The 27,408-nt window shown below is 42.7% G+C and overlaps 1 protein-coding gene across 7 annotated transcripts in view; it reads left to right on the top strand.

Moving 5' to 3' along the window:
- LOC146829259 (muscleblind-like protein 3) overlaps positions 1 to 27,408 on the top strand; it is a 504,035-nt gene that overhangs the window by 433,666 nt on the left and 42,961 nt on the right. For all 7 annotated transcript variants that reach the window (XR_014962213.1, XR_014962212.1, XR_014962214.1 and 4 more), the window contains exon 6: positions 23,152 to 23,302. Coding sequence is in view for 4 of the 7 variants with exons in the window: in XM_085607894.1 (XP_085464020.1) it covers positions 23,152 to 23,302 (151 nt within the window). In the remaining 3 variants the exon portion in view is untranslated. The remainder of the gene's footprint in view (positions 1 to 23,151; positions 23,303 to 27,408) is intronic.

The following is a 27,408-nucleotide window of genomic DNA, read 5'->3' as shown; positions in this document are numbered from 1 at the left end:
AGTTTAATTGTCCCTCCACACCTGAGCAGCTGCAGCTGCAGTTTTTCTGTGGCATAGCAATGGCAGGGTCAAGAATTGCAACTGCACGCACCTTGTCTAATCTGTTTCCAATTTCCTGAGTCTTTTCTTTCAGGCTAAATAGAATTTGTAACGAAGCTTAGATTAGATAATTATATTTTATCCTACAAAATCTATTCTTTAGAAGACTTGTCATCATAGTATAAAGCACAAAACCTGGAGCAGCTGTGTGCGTTAAAACGACCAATCGTAACTCGCTACTTGCCAAAGATAATTCTTTCAAAAGAGTAAAAAAAATCTTGCTAAGTGGAGTACAGTACATAGATCTTAGCTTTGCAAGGGTGCAGTGTTTTATTCATAAATTTTTGTGTGCAAATGCTACAAATTTAAAAATAAGAGTCTCCCCAGCACAGGCACACCCGCCATGGCACAAAAGTAACTCATTTTCTGGTTGCTGTCCACATGTGAACTTTAAAATGCTGTCCTTCTCAGTACAAGACAGCCAATTGCTAAAGTGTTCTGACCCATTGCCACCAATTGCGGACCAATAGATGAAGACGGCTGACTGAAGGACCTTGTTTGGCAATGTGCGCACACACACATAATAGCTGTCTTTCTCTCTATATATATTTAGATTGAAGAGGAAGAGAAAGACCAAAAAAGTACACAACTGATTGGAGACATAGCATGAAAGAAAATTAAATAATCTTCCAAGATCCCTGTTCTACAATTGGAATGGTTCCAGAGGCGCTGAAAAGTCTGGATGGTTTAAGCCCGACTGGGTATAAAAAGATTTACTGAAAGAAGATCTCTTTCTAAGGAACCTAACGAAAATATTCTTCGAAGTTTGTGTTTGAATTAAACAAGATTTAAAAAAGTATCTGATATAAAACACATTTTTAGGTTGCCTCTACCGGCCATTAAAGGCCAGCTTGGGGGAGGGGTTTGCCCCAAGTTCAGGAGGCCACCATTCAGGGGACCAAAGATCTTGGGCTTTGCCAAAAAGCAATATTTCTGTCTTATCACTGTTCAGTTGCAGACAGTTTGCCATCATACAGGCCGCAATCTTTCTCATACAGGCCATAAAACGGAGCTTAACTCCATCATGATCTTGTCCAAACAAGATAACCAGCTGGGTGTCATCTGCGTATGACATCAAAGCCACAGGATTTAACAATCTGGGCAAGGGGGTCTACGTAGATGTTGAACAAAGTCGGACTCAGGGATGAGTCCTGATGCGCCGCTTTATTGATGAAAGTAGAGCAGCACTTAAATGAACCCAGCGTGATTGTCTGCGTGCGGCTATCTACAAAGTCTACAACTAACAGAGAGCTTTGCCGCTGACCTCACGCAGTCTATGCAGCAGAGTTACATGTCAGACGATGTCAGAGGCTGCGGACAGATCTAGCAGCACAATCATGGCAGGTGAGCCCACATCTACAGAGAGGCGAATGGTGTCAGTAACTGCCACCAGCGCTGTGTCCGTGCTGTGGCCATCTCTAAATCTCGACTGGGAGGCATCAAGAAGCTCATGGTCCTCAAGGAAAGCCGTGAGCTGTTTGTTAACTAGGCTTTCCAGAATTTTTCCCAGCAATGGGAGCAGAGAGATGGGGTGATAGTTAGGCTTTTGGGTCTGCATTTGTTTTTTTTTTTTTAATTCAGGGAGCCAGTGTAGCTTTCCAGGCTAGTGGGATTTTTGCTGTGTCTAAGGAAAGGCTGACGAGTGAGAGAATGGTGGGCACGATGAAAGGTATGAGATTAGCAGTAACTCTAGGTGGGCACACATCGGCTAGGGATCCAGATTTTGCTTTACCCAAAAGTCCAGTCAATTGGTCTAACATGCTAGGATCAAATTTGACTAGGAGGGGTAACTATTCAGGTGGAGATAGTGCCAAGTCCATTGGGTGAATGTCAGTCACGGCCAGCATGACTCGTGGGTGGGCAGGTGCGCGGGGAGGGGTCACGTGGTGAGGGGGGAGGTTTGATTACAAATAATTAAAATAAAAGTTAACTTACCTTCACTCGCCCGGTCCGGTCCCGCGTCGTCTCTGCTTCTCTGTTCCACACAGGAAGCAGGCAGCCTCCTTCCCCTCCCCAAAGCCAATAACAACGCTGCAATGGCAGCGTTGTGATTGGTTGGGACACCGACCACACAGGCGTCTATGTGGAGGCCATGTTCTCAATGTAGGCTGCATGCAACCTACATAGAGAAAAGGGAGAGTGCGTATGACTGGTTTGGTCAGCCCTGGGGCCGACCAAACGCAAGACACTCCTCCACTGCCCTAGAGCAGAACCGCCCGCCCCCAACCAAACCCTTCTGCTTTCTCGCAGTGCGAGAAGCAGAAACAAAAAATTGTATTTATAATATCATTTTATGTTTCTGCTTCACGCACTGCGAAAAAGCAGTGGGGCAACGCTCTTCCGCCCACATGGAGGAGCCGCCCTGGTAAATTTGAGTCTGGCTGGTGGAAAACTATATAGATTGCTTCTATCTTTTCCTCAAAGAAGTCAGCCAAAGAGTCGCAGAGTTGCTGAGAGGCCAGAATAATCAGGGAGCAGGCGCAAGGGTTGTTAAAATCCTTGAGAACTGTGTAGAGCTCTTTAGATGAATTGCCAACCTTCTCAATATTGTTTGAGATGAAAGCTCATCTGTTATTCCTAATATGAGTGTGGTAGCTTGTAAGAGCTAACTTGTAGGGTGCTCTTTCCTCTGGCGATTTAGATTGTCGACAAAATCTTTCCAGCTTTTTACAAGCTGCTTTCATAATGCGCAGTTCCGTAGAGAACCATGGAGCGTGGGGTCTGGAGGAAACAGGCTTGGCCTGGTTAATCAGTGCCGTTCTATCTAATGCTACTGTGAGAGCCTGATGATAGATAGTCAAGGCAGAATTAATATCTGAGCCCTGGTCTCCAACCATCGGAGCAAATGATTCGGAAAATGACTCTGACGAGATATAGTTCTAGTCTCTGTAGGTATTTTTCGTTACTTTGAGAGGATGGTTTAGTCTGTCCATCTTGTCAATCTGCCATTTGATTAAATAGTGATGTGTCCAGGTCAAAGGGACTGGCCTTTCCGCTTCTAGATGCGAGGAGTTAGTAAAGATTACGTCCAGAGTATGGCCAGCAACGTGTGTGGGTCCAACCTCGCAATGTCGGAGGCCAAGTATCTCCATATCAGTGAAAAGTTGGATAACCTCAGGATTCACAACATCTTCCCCATGGAAGTTGAAATCCGCCAGCAAGAGAAAGCTGTTATAGGACAGAGCGAAAGGAGCAATGCGTTCGGTGAGAAGACTGCTAACGTTTTTCTTGACATCTGGCGGGTGATAAATAAGCGTGCCCGTTCCGTGATTCCCAGCAGACAGCTCAAATTTAAAAATGCAGATTTCCAACCAGTCCACTAGTAGGGTTTCAATGAGTTGTACCATGACATTATCTCGAAATGCAATAGCTATACTGCCTCCAGGTCTGGATTGTCTGTCCAACCTAACTACCTGATAATTGTCAGGTAGAGCAAGGGGAATATGCAGTAGCGCCATTCAATTAAGCCAGGTTTCGGTGAGGAAACAGAAGTCTGGGAAAGGTGATGATAATAGGTCCCAGATGTCAGTGGCATGTTTATGTAAAGATCTGACATTGCAATATATGCTTCGAAGAGTTGAAACAGAACGGGGTGTGGTACGTACAGTATTACCTAAGGAGTTTAAAGGTGGGGACCCTGTCATAGAACTGGTGCTGGCCCTGCTAGTTATTAAAAGAGTCGGGAGAATGCTTATGAGAGTCACGGTCATCAAGGATAAAGAGAGGCAAGAAAACCTACAGGATTTGGATCAGACCGACCCTCCTAACTTCTGGTAAGGAAACTGGTCACAGGAAATCCCAGATCAGCCTGATTATACACAATGAACTCTAAGTTTACTAGGGGCTGCAGAAGAGTAACTCATTTTGTTTGTGGCCTGAGAGGCAGGGGTCCTGGCGACGTTCATGCGCAGACAGGCTTGCCTTTTTCGCACAATTGGAGCGCCCACTGTGATCTTCTGCTGTAGCATGAGCCTCATATAGGCGAGACTAAAACCAGGTGACTAAAACCAGAACCACTAGACCGCCACCTACCAAAAATGGCGGTGCGGTAGTGGCACCAAATGGAAGTGGGGCAGCAAGGACTGCCGAAAGTAAATATAAGGCCCTCTCCTCTGAAGCTGTGGCGAATGGAAGGGCAAAGCAGCAAAAGTGTAGCACAGCAAATTAAGTAAAATCCCCTTCCCCTCAAACACAGTACCTCAATAAAAGCTTAAAATATGGCGCTAAATTTACCGTATGTGGGGAGCCCGGGATTGGATTATTTTCATCAAGTGACTGTGGACTATTTGTACCAAATGTATGGGTATCAGTACAGATAACTTTGGTAAAAAGAGATGCACATAAAAGTGCAACTCTGCAACCAGTGACAGTGAGTAGCAAAACTATATACAGTGAATAGAGGCCGTATTCACTTTTGCCCTAGTAGCATGTGGTGAGACTTTCTTGTTTTAAAATTCCTTTAAAGGAGTTTGTATGAATGCCTGGTTGTAGAGTTCCAATACACATATCCTAACCAGTTAAAGGACTGGAACCTGGAAGTGGCATTGGGTAGAAATCACTCCCACCACCCCTCCTTCCTCCCTCCCCCATAAATACTTCATACCATATGTAAGTCAAAATTAAACATAAATAAAATGTCTACAAGCTTAGAATTCTCGGTCCTTTCATAGAATAGTAAGCGCAGTTAGAGTTCGTAAGCCTTGGAAGGATGACTCCAGTAATCTTGTGCAAAGATCAAAAGTACAATTACTTGATTTCAAGTACCATTTAGAATGCTTCTCTGTATCGAGCACGTCTTACTCCAGGCGTAGTGCTTTCAGTAAATTCTGGCAACAAGTGTGAAGCTGCAGCACACAAGTATCTTGGTTCCTAGCAAAGATGGCCAACACCATTGCAAGTCTCTAGAGTCCTGTAGCACCTTGGGACCTGTCTTTTGTCTTGACACCACTTGTGTGTTTCATATAGTGCACGAGTCCTAGATGCGAGTCCTCACATGATACACATATTGATGACCTCTTTGGCTGTGAAAGACCTGTGCTCCCTCAACGCTTAGAGGAGTGTGTCTCCACACTAGAGCAGTGTATACAAACGTGGTCCATGGATCATGACTTCGCCAAGGCTATGGCTGAGATATTACAAACGGAAATAGTATTCCACTATACCAGCCTACTACCGCATAACCCAACCCAAGTCCTTCACAGAATTCAATACATGCTATGCCAGGCGTCTCAAAGGAGAAATCCCATTAGGAAAGAGTGTCATCTTGGTACATGATCATGCCCTGCCTAACCAAATACCCCATCACACACAATAACGCCCATGTACCAATAAGATCCCTTTCTTCGCCACACACATGCTTGAGAGCACATTCATTGCACATTACTGAATCATTTCTACAGGTAAAACTCAGGGTGGGTTCAGGTGTCTTCGCTATTACTAATAAGTTTCAGTGAATAATTTCTATTCTTTCTCCTTAATTTAAAATGTCAGTGCTAATAACCTCACAGTTGGGCCCACTGTGTTATGTTTTGAAAGTATATGATGAATCCGTTTTCTGTAAGTGCATGTTTCTCCCATGTCTGAAACCTCAAGTAGTTTGCTCAAACCACACTTCATACAAATCCTCACTCTACATATTCTGTTCTTTAGAAGCACAATTTATACCATGACTAATGTGAAATGGTTGCTTGGTGTGAAATCTGCTGTTCTGTGGTGTTCCAATTAGTGTTCTTTGGTTTTCCACACAAAAATGTAATGGAATATATCATGTGTTCACTACGCTGTGACTCCAATGATATTGTGAGCCGGTCTCCCCAGGTTGGTAGCCGTGCTGTTTATTCTTGGGGTCCCTATGCAAGGAACTGCAAACAATTCACTCACTGAATTTAAATACAACAAAGCCACATTTGACATTCTGGCCTGTTCATATTCCTTAAGTTGCAACAGACATAAAGGTGTCACCCAAGAATGCACTGAAAAATTAGAGATTGCTGATGAGATATACACGATTAATTCTGTTTCCTGTGGTTTAGTTTCTGATGGTGATGCGTCCTCCTTATGTGTATTTTGTCATGGCACGTGTAAGCTGAAAACTGTTGTATTCAGAGGATTACCTTAGGTGCAGATCTATGTCGTCAGAAAGTTGGTGGTCTCATGCCTAAATCATACATTAGTTCACAAAGTGGCTCTTTTGGAAATTGACTTTTGTGGAGGCTTTGATGGCGCCATAGGAGACAACATGGGATACAGGCATTAGCAAAGAAATTGAGTCCTTGATCCTTTATTTTTTGACAGTGACTTCCAAGTAAGAGGAGAAGCCAATTGAACATTGGTACATAAGCGTCAAGATGATCCGTGTATTTTTTAAGGATTCTACGGTCTAGCATATTGAACATTGCTGATAAACCAAGGAGTATCAGAAGATAGCATTTTCCTGTATTCTGCTTGGGGAGAGCATAGTCATATCTTTCTAGTATTACAGTCTCTGGCCTCTAGTTGATTACCGTTCTGCATGCAGTTCTGTCCTTTCCATGTCCTGTGATTTTTATGAACCCACACATTGGTACTTACAGTTCTTACTGCAATCAGTGTGGGACTACAGGAAGGTGTCACATACGTATTATATACTTTTTAAAAGATATGAATACATTGTAAGTGAGAATTATCTGGATCGTCAGTGCAGGTGATATCTTCCATGTGTTAACATGTTTGCTGATAAAAACATTCCTCAGCATTTTAGCACCAGGACGCCATTATGTGGGTACCAGTTGTGCATGATACATTTATATTAATTCCTTCGTCTAGTGTTTTTGTATGTGAATATAGTATTTTGAATGGGCACATATTCTCATGGCGTAGGTCTCTGTCATATTAACAACTCAGTTATTTTTTACTTTAAAAGCTTTTTAAGCAGATAGTGTACATTATACATCGTAGTTGATTTCTTGAATCCTCAATTGTTTGACTCATTTGTGACAAACAGTAGGTGATTGGTCAGACCTATGAGACTCACATCAATTATTCTCTTTTCAATACATAAATGATAAAAAGGTATTCTTCTTAACATGTAATCTGTTGTAATATGCGTTCATAAGGGGCTGAATGGTTACTGTATTGACTGCCAGTAAAGCCAACTTCAGTCTCATTAAGGTGGTAAGTTGATCTCTTTGGTGGTATACCGCACATGGAATCTACTTTATCGAGATCCCATTTGCTTTTTAATACGTATACTTGTACTCCATAGACCACTGTGGGACTTAGTTGTGCCAATGTTTCAACACTTCAAGACTTTGATCAGTCACATTCAATATATGTTGGCACTTCTTTGTCCCTTAGTAGATTTAGTCGGATCAACATCTGACAGAAGCGTTTGTGGGGCCTGGGTCAAAACCTTGTTTGGTGCCCACTCTGGTTTGATACAGATGGTGCCATCAGCCTATGGAGACATTTGTTTTCGCTGGGAATAGAGTTTATCTTTGTTAGACAGCACTAACATTTTATACCACCTTATGCTGCAACACTGTGCTGTCTCATCGCATACGATTTTGACAGACCTGATTTTTAAATGTATTTTATAAATACATTTTATAGCAGAAGTGTGGGGTCCCCTAGAAAGTGAGGGCTATGAGCTGAGAGCCTCAGCTTCTCCCCAGCTCTTGTGACGCTCCTGATTGGATTCAAATCTCTAAGTAATTCAGAGGAATGCTATAACGGTGTGTGTGTGTGTGTTCGTTTGTTGTTCCAACACTGTCCGCATTAAAAAAGCAGCTGTTTGCTTTCTTCCTAGCTTTGGAGGTTATATAGTTCTCCTCAAACATTCCCCTCAATCCAGTTGAACACAAGCCAACAAGTGGCCCCGTGTCACATGTAACACCTTTATTCAAAGATTTATACATTTTGTTACCATTATAGCAATTTCAGAACTCTTAAGAGTTTAAGTTATTTCTGTAGCTGTGATGAAAAAAACAAATATCACTAAAAATACGTTTTAGTCAGGCATTTCGTATGATTTATACATATTTTTCATGTTGATATATTGATAGTATAAGCATGACATTTAACATATTGCTGTTTTGAACTTAAATTTAGGACCTTGTATGTGGTTATACACTGAAAGAATTGATTTTAATAAAACAATACATTTTTTAAAGCAACAATTCAAATGATCAGATATGGTGGAAATTAGCGTATTATGCATTTTTGTCCGTGTGATCTTTCTGACAGATAGTTACAAGAACACAATAGCTTATCCAGATGTCTCTTATTTATTTTATATGTAATTTAACATTTATATGACGGTCAACTTGGCATTAAAAGATTATTGCTCAAAGTGCAACTGAAGATTTAGCGTACCACAGGCAGTGATCACCACTGGTAGACTTGCTGCAGCAAGGAAGAAGAGCCTAGTAACTTTGGTGCCAGGTAGAAGCAGAGTGTTGTGTTTCATTGAATCTTATGTACGTGTTTAGTAATTGGATCTTGAGAAAATATTATCCGCAGCAAGATCTACCCTGCTCATAATCACGTAGTGCAGATGGTTCAGCTAGCAGGACCCAGGGGAACCCACAGATGCATGTGAAAGGAGCAGATCAGTACAGCAGGTCCATGCCAGCAAAGGTTGGGCAGGCCTATCTCCTTTATCTCTGTTACTCTGCCAGTATTGCCCACTGTTGCCTTGCCAGAAGCTTAGTGGAGCTCCTATCCTCTTCCCTGCAGTCATCCACAATTGGAATGCACATCTCACTATCAACTGATAGGGGTCTTCACTTACATTTCACCCCTCATTATTTCTTTCCAACATCCTTTTGAAGTAGTGGAGATGCTGGCTTGTGTCACTTCCAATTCTACAGCCCCCATAGCATGCTTTAGACGCACCCTCCCCTGATTTCTCCAGCATACCCGGACTGCTCTTGTTACTCATTCTTGTGCATTTAATATTTAAAAGTACTGGCGCTGGCTCACGGTTCCGGCTATGGACCGAAACATGCTAGTAAACTAACCGAAGTAGCATTGTTAGGCACAAATAAACCCTCAAGAATAATGAGGAGCACAAAAAAGGGTGAAGGTGGAAAGGGAGGTGTTTGGAGCAAGTTATATATCTCAATTGGATGAGACCCAAGTTTGCACTCACAGTAGATATATTTTTCAAGCACAAAGTTCAAATAATACGTGTCTGGAAAAAAAAAACATTATTACCTGTATGTGGTTTATTGTATACCTATTCAAATGTGTGGAGGATCTACAGTGGAGACAATCGGCCAGGTCAATTCTGTAGAACTTAGAGGACCTCGATAATCAGAGGAGTCTTTCAGACAAGAATCTGGAGTACCCAGGGCGTGGAACCACTGCACAAGTCACTGAAATGCCAGGTACCTACTTTCTGGGCTTTGACCCCTAGTGGAGTCGTGGTTGAACAAGTAGGAAGGTGGTGTAAGTTTAGAGAGTTAGACACCGTTATCACGCACACATAATGCTATAATTCTAAAGTTCAGTCTGTGCTATTACTCTATGAAAAGAAATAGTTTTTTTTCATTAATAATATAATAATTAATATTAGTATTATTAAAACTGTGCAGTGTTGAGAGTGCCATTGAAGACAAAGGAGTTTCTCCAACCCAATATGGCAGTTACAGACCTTCTGCTCCCACATCCCAATGTTTGTCTTTCTGGTTTCATTTAGGACATTCTGCACTCAGCTGCAGGCATGTTCTAACAGCAGCATAGCTTTTCTGCCTCGGGCTATAGCAGTTGTTCAAGGCATCAACTATAACTCCTGTTCAGGGCCTTTAGCAACCATTATTGCCCTCAGCAATGCTTAATTATTACTTGTTTTATTATTTTATGAAGTGCAAAATAAAACCTGAGCATTTTGGTGCCAGGAACTGGGACAAAAGAAAAAGTGAAAAGAAAAAGAATAGAGAAACAACATATACTGAAGGTTCAGATGTGCAGTATAAGTGTGGCGTCTCACAGTGAGCTGGTTTCAACCCAGAACGGACAGAAGCTGAATCCTACTGATACAGGTCTGTTCTAAGCGCACGGGCTCACTGAGGTCACAGGGGCACACCACAATCTTCATAATCTCTTCTAAGTTTGGAGGAAGTCAACCCAATGCAAGTGCACTCTTCTTTTATTCATAATCATAACGCAGGGGACATCTCCTAATGCATTCTGTGTCTCCGTAGAACTGGCACACACATGACATATTACCTGCACCGGATCTGGATTGACTACATGCGGCCTCAGCCGGTTGGGTCCTTTTGCAGTGACTATAGGTGCAAAGGCACAAAACGCATCCCTTTGCCTCAGCCCTTGGTTCAATTCATGTCACATACTAACCTGATGTACCTCACTTAAACCATTTGAGTGAACATGAAGAGTACTTCTGCAGAATTATAGCGCTAGGTACACTGAACCTGAGCTACATTTGCATGAAGGGTGAGATGTACAGAAATCTTCTCCATGAGGGAAACAGGAGGGATGAGTAGAGAACCAGTTTCTTCCCAGGCAACAGTTTGTCCTGTGGAGGAGTAGCAATGTAGGAAGTTAAATGTGCAAATGCACATCTGCTTTCAGTTTGTACATGATGCATGAAACACTTGATTACAATTGTGCTTCTGTAAATTGTAAGCATGAGTACTTAGCAGAGTCTATGACGGGCATAGATTTCCTTGACTATTTCTGCAATTTCTTGATAATTTGAGAGACGAAAACTTGGAAAGTTTCCTCAAAGTACACCTAGTCAAGTGGCTTTTGTACATGGAAGCCACAGTATCACAGTTAATGTTCTACCAGACTATCCCCTCCAAAAACATTAGTCGCTCACTTAATCCTATATACAATGATACTTACCTGTCATAGACTTACACCATATTAGTGAGTAAGGCCAACTGGTCTATCACACACTGATACTACAAAACGTAGTGATTTTTATCAAAACCACTGAGTATTCCCTCCCTTGTAGTAAAAAAAAAATAAAAAAATCAATAACTGACCCCTCCAGCTTTTCCCACCAGAAACACACTTGACAAAGTAAATTTCACCAAATGACTACTACAGAATATTAGTTGAAGGTTATATTGCCCTAATTAAGGTGGGTTATGTCACTTAAAGAAACTCACACATTTATACGAGCTAGTAATGGAAGGATCAGAACATGTAGAATTATATATGGGTAACAGTGAGTAACGGGGATGCCTGAGCATTAAATTGCCAAGATGCGATGCCCGTATTGTTGTAGATGCAATGAAGGATTTCGTGCGAATGTGAGGGGTCTGTAAATATGAAATATTGCATCTACAGCACTGTTTTCTCAAAGGGGGAGTGTTAAGCTCTGTGCACTCACTGAAATACTAGCAGAGCTGCCCCTGAGCAAACCCAGAGCATCTCTGCAGCAGCTTTCACTTGCGCTGACTAAGGTATGATTCATGTGTCTTCTCTTCAGACACCCACACAGCTTTGTGTTGCTCATAAGTCAGCAAAATAGTCAGCAGTTTTACTTGAAATTATTCCTTTACTATTGAGTTGCTAGGTTCAAGTGTTTTACAGGTTAGAGGGAAATCAATGTAGCTCTCTTTCAATGATAGAAGACAAAGACATTCTTTGAAAATGTGTCGCATTAAAATGTTTGTTTCTATACACATGAAGTAGTAGGACATCTCAGTTTAGCATAGGTACAAATCCAAAACAGGAGCACACATTTTAGTGGCATTCTGAATGTATTCATGTATCATGGCAGCCGGTAAGCTGGTTAGAATTGACAGTTTCATGGTTAATCTAGTGCATGTTTCAATTGAGCCCATTACATATTTCTGATATCTTCATTTATCTAAATTGCACCCGAAAAACAAGTCAAACAATTGATGTGGTAAGGTAATATGTCTGTAAAAAGAACATGCCTGCATAGAAAGTCACAGATGTGCCATGGTAATACAGGTATGAAGTGCACATGGTCACAGAGCGCTGAGTTATGATATGTCACGGTTGATATAGTCAGAAGGTCTGCACGACACAAATCATGTTATTTATGTGGTATGGTAGAGTTAGAGCCACTGGAACACTGCAGAAGGGGAGGAACAAATTATACTGCAGGATTAACTAAATTATGAGGCAAGAAAAGCCAAATTATGTGGCATAAAGTGCCATATTTTGTTACAGTATTACTTCACCAGTTTTTCCCTTTTACAATGTTAACACCGTCTGTGCAAAGGTTGTACCACATTGGTATCAGTTAGGCACCTAAATACAGTAGTCAGCAAACAAATGTGACCTGCCACTGAACAGCAACACATATGGCGGTGTTTGTAGTAAAGTTTGATCCATTCGAGCTCGAAACCCATTTTGTTTGGTTAAAATCTGCACATCATGCAGAAGATGACGAAGTATGTGGCAAATCGATAACTTTGGAAAACGCTGAGGTTACAGAAGTGCATAATATACAGAAGTGCATAATTCCAGTGGCCCTGAGTAGGGTGCTTTAACTACTGAGTACACATGCCCACAAAGCCCACCGGGGAGATGCTAAGTATTGTGATGGAGTTACAGGGCACACACGACCACACGGCAGGTCAGAGAGGTCATATGGTATGGTAATATAGTTTTGTATTGTACGTGTCCACAGAACACGTTTTGTCATTGTGGGAAAAGGCTTTAGGGTGTTCAGATGACTTACCAGAAGAAGCGTCATTCTGTTTGTCTCCAAAATACTTTAAATCAGTAATTCTGAAAGTCAGGGTTCTGGCCACCACAGCCCAAGAGCACACACACCTCTGTATGTGCTGTAGGAAATGGAGACATGTCTGAGTGGCCCTCTAGGTGACAGGTGAAAGAAGCCTATAAGTAACTATGGTAAAATTAGATACACATTTCACAGTAATCCCTTCAAAACGAACACCTTTGATTCTTTGACCCAATGTGAAGCCACATTTTACATTTCAAGACCTTCTCCCCCGAAATGTATGCCCGTCATGTTGAAACCTCCCATATGAAGCAAATTGAGCCATTCCCAGATGGTACAGTGCATCTGCGATGCCTCAGCTCTCAAACCACACACCCTCAACTTACCTTTTCCCAATGGTGAAGAAGGAACCCTTTTTGTTCAAGAGTTTGGGAAGTTAAGAGTGTTCGGATGTCAAACCCATACATGTTTCACAGGCTGAGCCACTGATGCTCTGATGTTTTTCAAATTTACATAATATCCCCCTTAGGCCATCAAAGCACCGACCTAGAAAGCTGTTAAACAAAATCATTAACAAACTAATTAAAATCAGTTTTACATAAAATGGCCAAAGCTGCACTTACTACTTAAAGGCTCAGGGGAAAGAGATTAAACATGTTTTTATTGTCTTAACAATAAATGCAAATGAACACTGCAAGGACAGAGAGCTCTGTAGCATTGCTGCACAGCCAGAAAATTAGTGGAGAAGAGCTTACTTTTTAATTTAAGTACCTCCGGTCTCAAAGTATCGTCTATCATCAATTAATAAGCGCTTCAAGACAACTTAGGTTGTGCCAGCCATATACTGTGTTTTATAAAGAACAAGGGTACCCCAATATACGAACCTGGGGTGGTAAAGTGTGAAGAGAAACACAGTGGTTCTAAATGGCCTAAAAAGGTCCAAGTTAGAAAAACCTTAAAAATGGGTAAGCGTATGAATAAAGGTTTTTTGAAATTAATTTGAAAGAGCGATAGTTAATATAGAGCAGGGACAAGAAGGTCACGGTATAACAGATATTTTATTACACAGTGAAACAAATTCAGGTGCTCACATACTCAGTGACAATAAGCGTGACATAGAAAGTGAAAGTGAACTTTAAAAGGAGACATCGCATTGACAACAAGAATTGAACCACTTTCTTTTTAACTTAATATGATGGGTTCATGTTGTAAGCGGTCGACGACGTTTCGAACTCAGTTAGTTGAGTTCATCTTCAGGACAAAAAAGTGAGCATCTATAATTGTCAGTGTAGATATAAGAAAGGGGTCGAGTTTATCAACTTGGAATATGGTGAATGGATCACGAGATTTCATGTGCAAATTAATGCATCATAGTGGGGCCCTTTGTCATAGCAGGAGGCTTGGGAAACCATATGAATTCATTATATCGGGACCTCTGAGAGTCAGGTGCCGTGTGGATTTAATTTTTTCTACGCTGGAATTGCATTAAATGCGAGCCTCCCGGTAAAAAAGAACGAGTCCTGTTCAAGTGCTGCTTCGCGCTGGGACAGACATATACTGTGAGCTTTAGAACACTGCAGTATCATAACATTTGTAGGCACTTCATTCCTTGTTTCGGGCTTTGTCAAAGTCACATAAACGCATTGAGCCATGGTGTAGCATGGTCGCATCAGGTGGCTTCAGATCCTATCGTGGCCTACTGGCGCAGTATTTGCGCGCCTATAATAGGCCACCTTACTTTACTGAGCCTTCTGGTGCTGATGGGGCTCCCATTCAAGAATGTTTCACAGAGTAAGTCCTTAACATTAAATTGAGAGTGTTTGGGCGGATACGTCACATACATTGGTTCAGTCAGGGCTTTTTACCATTAAAAGGGCCGATGAGTTAGACTGGGGCCGTGTGAGTCCCTAAGGACAGGGGCCCTAAAGCACTGAATTACCAGAAATCACAGAGAAACCATGTAGCAAAATTCACACAGGAAAATACATACAAGACAAGTACAAGCCATGAAGGTTTATTTAAGAGTTTTAATCTGGATCTAGTAAATTGTTACAGTGAAAAATAAACATAACCACAGAACAGGATGCATTTTGTCTATTCATGCAGAAAGGGAAAACAATGTATAAACGAGAACATAAACATATAGTATCTTTTTTTAAAGCTACATTTCTTTTAACTATCGGTGCAGCCAGGCGAAGGCTCGTGTAATTTTTTTTTGCGTCCTACTTAGGCTAACTTAAAGCTTCATTCTGTTAAATACAGTTCACTTACACTATTATGGTTCACAAATAGTGCCAAAATCTGTTAACTATAGATTCTTCCACAGTACTCCACTCCCAGCTAAATTCAAATAAGTCAGGGGTTTTATTTGGTGACTTACCACAGCGAGGGAATGTGCAGGGGGATTCTGGCTCTGAGGCTTATATATTCATTTGATAATATTATAATCTGCTACATGAAGCCTCTAGGACTAGGTTACTTCAGAGTGCACAAAGTGGCAGGAACACTATCCACACCCAGTGATGTGTGGTACCAGCAGGAAGGCTGGGGACTTAGAACGTTGTCAATTAAATGGGTGGAGCCCATAGCCAGATTTCTGAGATGTTCTAATATTGGGGCCAAAGAGTCCAGAGGGTACATTTATAAGGTGAGTAGGAATTGGTCAGGATTTGCGACTTTCCTTAATCTGATTGAATTAGATTCTGCTCTCAGGATAGGGCTGAGGGTTGTCCGCAGTCTTGGGCCTTGAAATGAACTTACAATGATCTGTCTCTGCTTTTAAACCCACTTGAGGAGTTGTTTCTGATGCTCCTAAAACCCCTTCAAGCTCTTCCAGTTATCATATAAATACCATTTTAAATTCAGTCTCAGTTAAAAATAATACACACTGACATTCATCACCCTATACACAAGGGTCTCCTAGAACACTTCATCTCACCTTCTTGTCGAAGTTACCAGATAATTGGTGTAATTAATATGGGTGTGCTGATGATACTATATGGGTTTAACTCTCAGGTATGTTCCTTTAAAGATACAGCCTCGGTTGTTTTCTCATAAGAAAACTCCTATAGACATTTCATGAACCAGTAGGTGGTAAAACATTAATCTGCAAAGTTTTCTAACTGTTCCCACCTCTTAGACTCCATGGAAAATATGGTAGCCGCCCTGGAAGCTGCGGAGTTCAGGGTCCTCCAGTGTTGAAGGCCAGGGGTCCAGATTTATCAAAATGTCATGCTACGCAATGCAGCATGACAACTTGCTTCACTGCGGGACAGGTAGAGAGTAGGATTGAGCCACATCTACTAACATATGACGCATTCCTGTCCTCTCACTGCACTTGCGCACTGAGTGCTGCCTAGCACCAACGCAGGCACCATTGCACCAAAACAATCCTCTGACGCATTTTCCTCTTTCTCCGTGAGCTGCAGATTAAAAAAACATTTTCAATACACGCATACGTGGAAGTACTACTCAGATAAACATATGAGTATTATACTTCCCTTTACATTTCTTCTCTTCTAACAGCAGTAAATGTTAAGTAAAAAAACGATATTTCTTGCTAATTTTATGGAAGCAAATGTAGGCCTGAACTAGAAACATGGTTCTGTCCCTAGCAAGGTCTACTAACAAACACCTTTTCCTGTCAGGATCCTCCTCTTGTTTGAATCATCTTTGGTTATTATTCCCTCAACTGGAACATAACTCTGACAATCCAAGATTGTCAAGGCAAAAAGCGTTGCATAATTCTCAAGATCTCATACCATTGAGTAGCCTGTTTAAATATATCTTGATTCAGCACATGGGATAAATAACGATTGTAATCCCTAATAAAGACGTGAGAGGGCTCCTTGAAAAAAGAAACAGATCAGCGTAGGTCAACTTGTGAGAGATTTAAAACGTCTTATTCGAATACAGTAAAAGTAAAACCTTGTATAATGTTTTTCATTCTCTAATGGGCAAGATCATTTTTGCCCTTTTAACTTTAAGAGAATTGTGAGTTTCATTTACTGTAGAATAGAAAATCGTGATTCTGTATCAAGTTCAGTGGCTCCTAAAATGCTTGCGTAGAGCTCGGCAAGCACTGCCAAGGCCACTTGCTCTGTTTTAAAGGCAAATTCCTTGGAATCAACAATTAGTGGCTTTCAAAATACCTTCCTGGTGAACTCCTACAGGAAATGATTGATGCCAGAGCATTACTATTTGAGTGGGCCCTAAACTCAAATATTTTTATGCCTGCCTCTTGCATTGCCCAGCTACCTAGCTTGACATAGTATGAGCATGTGGTTTCCTCTTTAACATTAGTAGTTGGGCCAAGTTCTTTAGGCGTAGGTCCTGCATCCTGGCCTCGTACTCCTTAAAACGATTCACTGCACAGCTTGAGTCCAAGAGGAAACCCGCTGCACAAAATAACTCTAATCTCTGATTTACTTCAAGAGTGAATTCCTTCAAGCCACTAGACTCATTAGGTGAGCTTCAACCATAGGATTGAGATTGCACAGTAGCTTTCAGGAGATCCATCTTCATGGAAAGCTCCATCATTAATTCCGGAAGTGCTCCCAAGTGGGATGGACAAGAGCAGTAATCGGAAAATAGTAGAAGACTTCTATCTGGAGCAGATTTAATCTCTCAGGACTTTTTAGTCTCATTTAGATATTTGTGGCATTGCGATCCGATTGGATTTGTACATGTCTTTATTGGTTAAAAATATGAACCCAAACCTGTATCTTGTAATCATTGCAGCCTAGAAAACGTAAGGTGAATCACGTGTCAGCTGTGAGATGTATATGGACTTGTGGATAATCTTGATTGAGAAACCATAATACTTGAAGTGTTAAAATTAAAAGGAGAAGAAGAACGCATGGACGGGTTCTTGGTAACAGTATCAGAAATGGACGATATTTAAAGAAGAGTTTGAGCCCCAGTATCACATGGCGCCAACTTGTTTGATTGTAGCTCTCGTTAGGTTACATTCAGTTATACACCATATTTGTAGCAGGGTGTTAGGACACTGTTGGGAGCACCGTAAAAAAAATTGTACATTGGACTTCTTTAATGACGTTAGTTTACAGAGCCCTTACTATATATTTCCAATGGAATGTGCAATTTTTCTATACTACTGCTACCATATTTTGTAACCTTCCCTGACCCTCTCTAAACCCCTCTTTCTACTTCCTAATCCCATCCTCTGAAGTAGTAAGACTGCACCTTTTCCCATCCAGTCCCTCCCATACTAAAACATATACTTGCATGTGTGGAAACTCCGCAGTTGGGGCGCAGAACTCCGCCCATATACGTGTAGGCAAGTCAGTTGAAACTCCGCACAGTTTGCGAATAGCAATTTGTGGTATGTTTTTTAGTACTAGAAAAGAATCATACGGCGCAGTTTGTGAATCAGGCCCTTTGTGTGCATATTCAACTCTTCTTTGTGCTATTTACCCCGTTTGAAAATATTTAGGTATCGGACTCCTCAGTTGCACCTGCTAGCATCCAACTCTGTCAATTTCAGGCATCTATAAGATTGGGGGGAGAATGTGGCCTAACAGCTAGGGCGGTCGACCTCGGAGCTGGGGAACCGGGTTCGATTCTCGGCATGGACGCTCAACATTCTGTAATTCTGGGCAAATCACTTAATCTCCCTGTGCCTACCAAAAATGAATGTGTCCGTCTGTAACGTAACTGGTGCTCATGTAATGCGCTCTGATACCTCCGGGTCAAATTCGCGCTATATAAAACTCCACCCAAAAAAAATCCAGCTGAGATTGAAGTTTCACCTGAGCCTCCACAGAAAGAGAGATTTATGCTCTATATTACATGCTCCATTATAGGTTGCAAATCGTAAATCTATGTAGTTCTCTGAAAAAACGAGGCCCCAGAACTCGGGAAAATGGCTTGGTGGAATAAAGCCAGAACACTTACTACCCTAAACAATTCTTCAATGGACATTAGGTTGTCTCGGGCCAGACACATCTCTTTCTAGAAGAATGTACTTGTTGTCCTAATCTACGCAGCATCTGTGTCTACTGAGAACAATAGAAAATCGAGAATGTGAGAGATTCTTTACCAATAAATACATCTCCAAATCTGCCACCCCCGTTTCCAGAAGGCTGTCCTTCGGAGTGTGAACATTTCAAAGCGCTGAGTTCTTTTATGTGGCAACGTAGGTCTCTGGGAAGAATCACACATGATTCAGACTGCACACTCCATTCCAAGTTGCCAGCGATATACACTGTGTCAGTGGATCATTCAGATACCTCATTGGCATGTTTGTCCAACTCCATGTTGTCCTTCCCCTAGGGATAGGTGTCTGGTGTCCTCCTTTCAATAAAGATTCTCTTAGATTGTAGAAGATATTCTGTGGAATATGCCTGTGGAAGGATTCACTCGTTTCCAGTCTGTGGAGGTTATAGATGATGACCTTTTATGAATTGGTAGTCTTTCCCCTGATGTTGATCTCTGTGCTTCTGTTAACCTATTAGATAACTTAGGGGCTGCTTGATTAAAGAATGCCCCTGGATAATTGAGTGCATAGACATGTCTCTGTATCAGTAGAGGAAGTGAAATCCTTTGAGGGGGAGATGCTAGTTGAGAGTGTGAGGAATGAGACACATGAAATAAAGATTAAAAAATTGTCAAATAGAATTTTTAAAAAACACTTAAACTCTCTAGCGACCAGAGTCCCCAATTACCATCCCCTTTGAAACATTCTGGGTACACTGTGAAGGAGACGGTCTAAACATAACTTTTTTGTAGAAAGAGCATGTGGGGAGGGGAAACCTGGGCTGGAAGTGGTCACTAAAGATCAATCTATCCAGGGATTAAGCACTGCAGCCAGTTCAGAACTGCACTTTTGCCTCAGCTTTTTTGACATGCAGTTTATCTACAATATGTGACAGCTATGCTCAGAGAAGGAAAAAGAAGCATAATGTGAACCTCCCGTTCCATTGACATAAAGACGCAAGTCCCCAACAGTCTGTGCAACTGGTGTCCCTGCATTTTTCTGCTTTATTTCTCTTAAAGTTCCCTTGGAAGTTTTGCTTATGGCGACATTTTAAGGAGCCCAAAATCCCTAGCATCTCCCAAACAGCTAACTGGTCCCTTACGGTTCATCTGCCAATTGAGCCTTCAATTGAAGTCCCAACCTTTCCCTCCTTAGAAGTTAGCCCATTTGATCCCCCTCAACCCAGCCCTGGCTGATTGTAGCTAATGTGTCGTTGAATGCTGTCCACAGAAGGAAACCAAATCCCCCACTATTTCTCCATGCTCTTTCTGTGTTGTATATAGCCTTGAAGGAATCCAGACAACTTCCTCTCTGAGCTGCCTCTGGGAGATAGACCAGCAAGTATCCCTTGTTGCACATTTATATACGGACTGTGGAGGCACTGTGCTACCCACTTGTTGTTGAAAACAAAAAACACAAGGCCCTGCCCAAAGCTTAGCGTGCATTTTCTGCTGCATTTGCCCACCATGGACATTCCCAGCCAGAGCTAGAATTCTACACTTAGAGAAAGCCTACACATCTACTAAGACCATGGCACGCCTCACCGTGCAGTGCATTCAGCTTCAGTGTGAGCAGGTGGTCACTAACATCCAATGAGACGCTCAAACATCCCATCATGGATGTGAAAGATGCACTTTACAAGTGTAGTGGAGTTCAGATGACTCATCCTGGCAAGCATGCACTTCTTTGCTCCACCTTTTGTTATTTTGTCTTCATTGCTCCCTTGACCTAGCTAGGGTGTTTGCAGTCCACTGATATACATCTGTGCTTTTGGGCAGTTGCTGATGTGTGCCAGTTGGCACACATCTGCAGCAATACCTCAACAATACCCTCAAGTATGTATAGGAAATTCGACACACTGCCCCCTTGTCTTAATGTCGTTGATGTTGTAATTGCTGCCTCAATGCTGCGTTTGCGAACAATGATGATAGTGAAACCTTTAAACGAACTTAGGAGATACAAAGCATCCAATTTTTGCCAGATTGGTTTGCGATCCAACATCTGGGTCAACTGTATCTGTAAGTGTAAGGCTTTGTGATCAGTAGCCATTTTCATACTCCAGATACCATATCCATTCTGCATTTCATTGCTGTTTGGTATTTCCTGCCTGGATGTTATTCTGCGTATGTTCCGACATTTACAACTACTAGAATTTTGTGAATATTAAAACCGATCACAAACATTGTGTAGTATTTAGACAGGGGATGGATGTAGTTTGATTACTTATTATGCATGAGCAACGATTGTGTCATGGGAGCTCATCTGAGACTGCCTCTTTCCTAATGAGGGTCCTAGCTCATTGTAACATTAGTGTGTACATTGTGTTTGGCATTGTATGTTTCCTGTAGTTTACATTTCATTGGACTCTTAAGGCTATGCGTATAAATTGTGTTAGATGTTATTAAAATTATTGTGTGTGCACAGCCTTTGGCAGGAGCTTTATAGCATTTTGTTGCTTGGATTAAGTCTTCCTCATTTGGACAGCTCTGCGGCCCTTGGAGTAACCCACTCCAAAATTGGGTTACCAGGGGAATGCTGAGTGCAGAGAGGAAGTGGGTAAACTTGCTCCTTTCCGTTTTAAGTCCTGGGTGAACACACTGCTAATTGGGGGATTGCTAGCGGTTCTGAGAGAGTTGGTTCAAATGAAGAAGAACTCATTGATATCTTGGTTAAAGTGTGGGTGTCAAAATGGTTTCCAGAACTGTGAGCATTCATGCAAAGTTATGGTGGGTTGCACTTTTTAACACTCCCAAAATAAGGTGTTTATGAGTTTACTTTTGTTGGCTGCATGTATTATTCAGTTGGACACCGTTTGGGGCTTAAAGTATGATAGTATAATAGTAGAGCCTGAACATAAGTAAGAGTATATATCCTTTAGTAGTGTGTAATTTGCATAAATTCATTTTTCGTAATTGTCTGTAATTTTCGAACAAAATTGGACAAAATGCAAATATGGCATTTAGCACTTTATTTTAGAATGAAATAGTGCAATAGAACAGTTGCACGTTCTGTTGATTCCTGTGCGCCCCTGATAGGTTTTTAACCCGAACAGACTTTAAATTACAAGTCGTGGTGTAATTTCTGGAATTTCATGTAACCAGTGTAATGCCAGAAGTTGTGCGAGATGAGTCGATGAACTGGAAATTTGCCCAGGCCTAATATCTTGAAGTAGTGTGTGGAGGTGTGTGTGTGTGATAGAGAGAGATGGGTGGACTTATAATAGGTTATATTCCTCTATCCCTTTAATGCATTTAGTGAACATATTTGCGAATTAAAGGTAGTTTTGTTTTAATGGACTCGTAATACGGTTTATACATACATGTATTCTACTCTCTAAATATGATGTCGGTAATCTTCACTCGGTGTTTTATGCAGTGAGACTTGATGTGAATGTGCACTAGTTGTTGGCTGGAAAGACGAAGGGAGGTTTTATACAATGCACACCCTTGCTTTTTATGTGCGCGTTATTCACAACAAAACGTTTCCCTGCTGCTCCTGCCATTTTATTAAAATTTTCTCCTTTATTTGCAACTAGTTGGTTCTTAGTGGGGTTGTTAAAATTATGGAACACTTTAGGTATTCTTAATAATAAAAAGTACAAAAAAATATACAAAGGCTGCAAATTTCAATGCACGTTGGAGTTTCCTTTGAAAATCAGGACTCGCGCTAGTGTTTTGTACGGGAGAGTTGTTTGTGTTGATTCAACATCTGAAAATCTAAGCAAGGTATGCCCTCACATACAAAATGCTTGTGAGTTACTGGCACAACATGGTTTCAGAGTACTTGTGAGAAAAAGCCAAGGAAGGCGCGCACTTTCACATAAAAAATTCTCAGAAGATACCGGTGTGACATCCTTGCAGACTACGCAAGAGAAAAATCTATGGAAGATATATATGCATTTGCATGCAAAATACACCTGCATGAATTCCCATTTTATATGAAAAGCGTCAAATGTGGTAAACTGCTGATAGATCCAGATCCATAGTTGAAAACTCTGCAACAGTATTCCTGCATATGATGAACTTTGCACACCCTTACGTATTAGGGAGTTTGGGCTTTATTTAGAGTCTGATCTGTGGAATACTCTCACAGACAAACAGCTGTATTATAAGTGCATTACAGCCTGCTGGACTTGTAATACTGAAAACGGGATTCCGCCACATTTTGACAGATTATCTCATCTGTGAGACTCTAAATAATACCGTCAGTTTCTGCATATATGATGTTAGTTTGGCCACACTTCTCTATTCTCTCTTGGTAAACGTATACAGTTGCAGGTGATTTGTGGTCCTGACTTGATGTTATTTTATGCTTGATTGATGAATTTGTGGTTTGGTTGGTGGATACTATATGTCTTTAATGAATCCCTCATCCACAGGCCCTGCCGCCTGGTGCACTTCAACCTTTACCAAAGAGGCCAGCACTTGAAAAAAACAATGGTGCAACCACAGTCTTTAACCCAAGTGTTTTCCACTACCAACAGGCTCTAGCTAACATGCAGCTGCAACATCATACATTTATCCCAACAGGTATGTAGTTACCTACAATTCAGTCTTGTTTTATAATTAAAATTGCAGCTAGTTAAGTCCTACTTTGAACAGCCTTTTAAAATAAGTTTAATATGGTGATCTGCAGTAATAGGTAAACTTGCTTGAAGGAAATAAAACTTGTTTTGTCCACTGTTCTTAAATGTTCTGATATTTTCGAGTTTCCCAGTATTAGTCTTTAAACGTATGAATTTAAAGATGCTGTAATTCCTGTGCATCTCAGTTGGCCAGTACTATGGTTACCAGATGACCCCATTCAACATACACAACTATACATTCTGGACTTTTCATTTACAGATTGTTGCCTTCATGTGTATCAGACCTATTGATTTAATTGCATTGATAACATTTGCAAATTGTTGCCTTCATGTGTGTTAGACCTATTCATTCAATTGAGTTGAACCATGAATACAGCTACGACATTGCAGTGTTTTTACAAGGCACAACTCGCACAACTTTCCTGCCGTGGATGTTCCTTTCACAAAACATTGTTTTCATATTTTAAAGTCTTAGTGTTTTAGTTGAACTAAACCATGATCACAACCACATGAATTCACTAATTTATCGGAGAAGAGTACAAGACTTAAGACATCATGTCCTGACGACACAGTCACCTGGTAACCCTAGTAAAACCCAATCTAATTCTTTGATTCTTGGGTGTAATAATGGATTGTGCAGTATTTTTGCTAAATTGTGAAATATTTATCACACATCATTTCCAGCCAACCTAAACCTTTAGTTCTCTTTCAGACTTATCATTACCAAGGAGGACTGTCAACATACACCCGTCAAAATAGGAGAAAACAAATATTTCCCTGTGGTTTGTTGTCAGTAAATTCCATTGACATCATTCTGGTTCTGTTGTAAAAGTTACTTACCTTGGGTAACGATGTATCTGGTAGAGACAATTCTAGCCGCAGATTCCTTAACGTAGAATTATCCCCAGGCGTGAGACTGGACCCGGAAAACTTTCTTTGCTCCAGCATCTCTTCGCGCCGGGGGGGCAGTACCACGCGACTCCGCCCTGACGTCGTCCGCGGGCGTGACATCAGCGAGGTCACATAAGCCCCACCCTGGCACGCTGACATCAGTTTTTGTCGGAGAACTTTTCCGCGCCACAACGCGGAGCCATCACAAACAAAACTGTGGAGAGTATGGGAACAGTGTGCAAAAAATCAGTAAAACAGAAAAGAGAGAAACGAAAGGTGAGGAACAGCACCAGTTGGAAAAGTGCCAAGCACTAAGGTACAAAAAGCCAAAGCGGTTAAAGCCATAGCAGTGAAAGAGCAGAGCACCGCTCTGAGCAACACCCTTCTAAACTAAGGCGACATCCTCCCTGGAGGCAGAAAGCATGTGAAAAACGCCATAGCAGAAGAGAGAGAGAGAGACTGCAATCACAATCCACAACAGCGAAGGTCAACAAGACCGGAACAGAGGAGTAACAGCAATTCACCCCCAGACGACGCCATCAAGGAGGGCCGTATCCCCTGAAAGGAGCGAAAAGGCTGAGGTACAGGCAAAAAAAAACCACAACGTAGAGGACTGCAAAGGAAGCAGAAACCCCAAGCAAGTAAAAGGGAGAAGAACAAAAGTAGGCCCCCACACTGGAGAAAAAACCAGGGTAGAGGGATGCGGAAAGCCAACATGAACCAACCGACCATATATTACAAAGGAAGGGGTGGAACGATCAAGCAGAACGAAGCATCCTGTCCGGGAGGAAGCGAAGCGGACACCCACAGAAGACAAGCCACCCGGAGGGAGGCGAGTGCAGAAAACCAAACTGAAGGCCCTCGTAGAACGGGGAGGAAGGGCGGGCAGTGAAGGAATCTGCGGCTAGAATCATCTCTACCAGATACATCGTTACTGAAGGTAATTAACTTGTACATCTGATAGAGACTACTAGCCGCAGATTCCTTAACATAGAATAGATACCCTAGCCATAGCCAGAGGGGAGGAGGGCCTGAGAGAGAACCTCGCCAGTAGGAAGAAACACAGGGCCCTAGCAGGGGACGTGTCACGGGGACAAGAAGGGCTGCCCAGCCCCTACCAAGCAGAAGTAAGCAAGAACAAGGCGAAGGGAAGACCCCAAGCCCGTCCAAGGTCCAACTGCCACAAACCCTCGTAGGGACAGACAGCCGCAGAGGAGCATCCAGGAGGAAAAGAACCACCCCAACTCCAGGGAGAAAAGGTAGAACCGGAGGCAGAGCCCGCCGTAGGAAAACACACCGCGATAGAGGACAGCTGAACAGGCATCAGCCGCAAGGCAGCAGACAAGGCAGGAACGGCTCCACAGCCAAGAAGCGCAGGCGTAAGAAGAAAGGCACAGGTGCGCAAAGCCCCAGCAGAACAAGAGGCAGGGGCACAAGGAACACACTAAGGGCCACGGCGACGGACCAGAACGAGCAGGCGTGGGCAGCTGGCAATACCATGGAGCAGCGCGCCCAGAACAAGCCAGGCGCAAGCCGAGGGCAGAGGCCAGGGAAATTGAGAACAATCCCCAAAAGAGGAGCTTTCTATAGACACACACCGACTCACGAAGAGAAGTGGGACCAGCCAGAAGAGAAAGAGGAGAGACACGGAGGACGGACCCAAGCCGTCAACCAGAAAACAGGAAAGCCAGGAGAAACCTAGCCCCCCTGGAACACCAGACAGAGGACCAGGCCGAAACGCCAGACAGAAAGGCGGAAACGCCACAACATGACACCGTAGACAGCATGCCAGACTGGTCGAGCGAGGTAGCGAACACTAAGAATGACAGAACCTGGAACAGCGCAAGCTGCGTCCGGACAAGACAAAAGAGACCGCACCAGCGGTATACAGTGATGCCAGGAAAGGCAGGGAACCCGAAAAAGGGCGACTATACCATCCCAGCGCAGGACAAAGCTATGCAATAGCTACAAGTACCCCACATAGGGTATGATACGTCCCAAGAAAACATGGGAACACCTCTTAGGGAAAAAATCCCGGAGCAGAGGACAAGAACATAAAGGACCTGCAGATAGAACTACACATGGCTTGCCAATCAGCCAAACAAAAAACATACAGAAGGCCCAACCTGAGGACCCATACGGTTGTACCAACAACCAAAGAACCACAAAAGCCTAAGGGACTGTACCAGCAGCCAACAGTACAAAGGGGCCAACCTAAGGACCCCGAAGGCACGCCAACCCACACAGGAGACACAGACGGTCCAACCGAACCACTAGACCCCTGAAAACAGGTGGGATAACGGCTCCCAGAAAGCAGCAGAGGACCGACAAGCCAAGTTTACGGAGGGGGCGGAGGACAGAGCCCCGCAAGGAGCCGCTGAATAGCGGCATCCGCATGGGTGTTAAACAAAAGCACCCCATCAAAGGGCAGGTCAACCAGACGCTCCCTAACATTCTCATTGAAAATGCTATCCCTCACCCAAGCATGGAGACGGAGAGCTACCGAACTTGCCATAGTGCGGCCGAGATCATCAGAAACATCCAGGGTGTAACGAAGAATAAACGCGGCCAACTCCCAGCCATCCATCACATGGCGCCGCAGATCAGCGCAGACACCTTCTTGAGAGGCACAAGACAGAAGGGACTCCACGGAATCCCACATGCTGGAAGAAGCCCTGGCCAACACACAAGGCGTGTTGAGCGCTCGCAAAGCAGCACTAGAGGAAGCAAAGATGTTATGCCCCCATGAATCCAACCACCGGGCCTCCCGTGACGGAGGTAACCACACCAAAGGCAAGGAAGGAAAAGCTGTCCGCAGAAGAGGGCCCTGAGTAGAAGGGTGGAAAGAAAGGCAGACTGTATCGTGCGGAGCAGGACGGTGGCGGTGTAGGAGCGACTGGGGCACCGGATCCCCCGTGGCAGGACGCCCCCAGGCCTTCAGAAGAGAATTATGGAGCGAAACCTCAAATGGAAGAAGCAGCTCCCGTCCACCAGAGCCCTGATGGAGAACCTCAAGCAAATGGTCCATAGGGAATGGGGTGGCGGGGTCGCCCATGTGCAAAATGCCAGTGGCCATGGAAATGGCCCAGGCAAAGGCTGCACTCGCCTCTGTAGGGCGTCGTGTGGGGGAAAGCAATTCCTCCGTGGGTGACGACCATC

The sequence above is a fragment of the Triturus cristatus genome, chromosome 5_2 (genome assembly GCF_964204655.1).
Source record: "Triturus cristatus chromosome 5_2, aTriCri1.1, whole genome shotgun sequence".
NCBI lineage: Eukaryota > Metazoa > Chordata > Amphibia > Caudata > Salamandridae > Triturus > Triturus cristatus.
The sequence above is the reverse complement of the archived record's forward strand: the minus strand, read 5'-3'. Positions and strand labels throughout refer to the sequence as shown.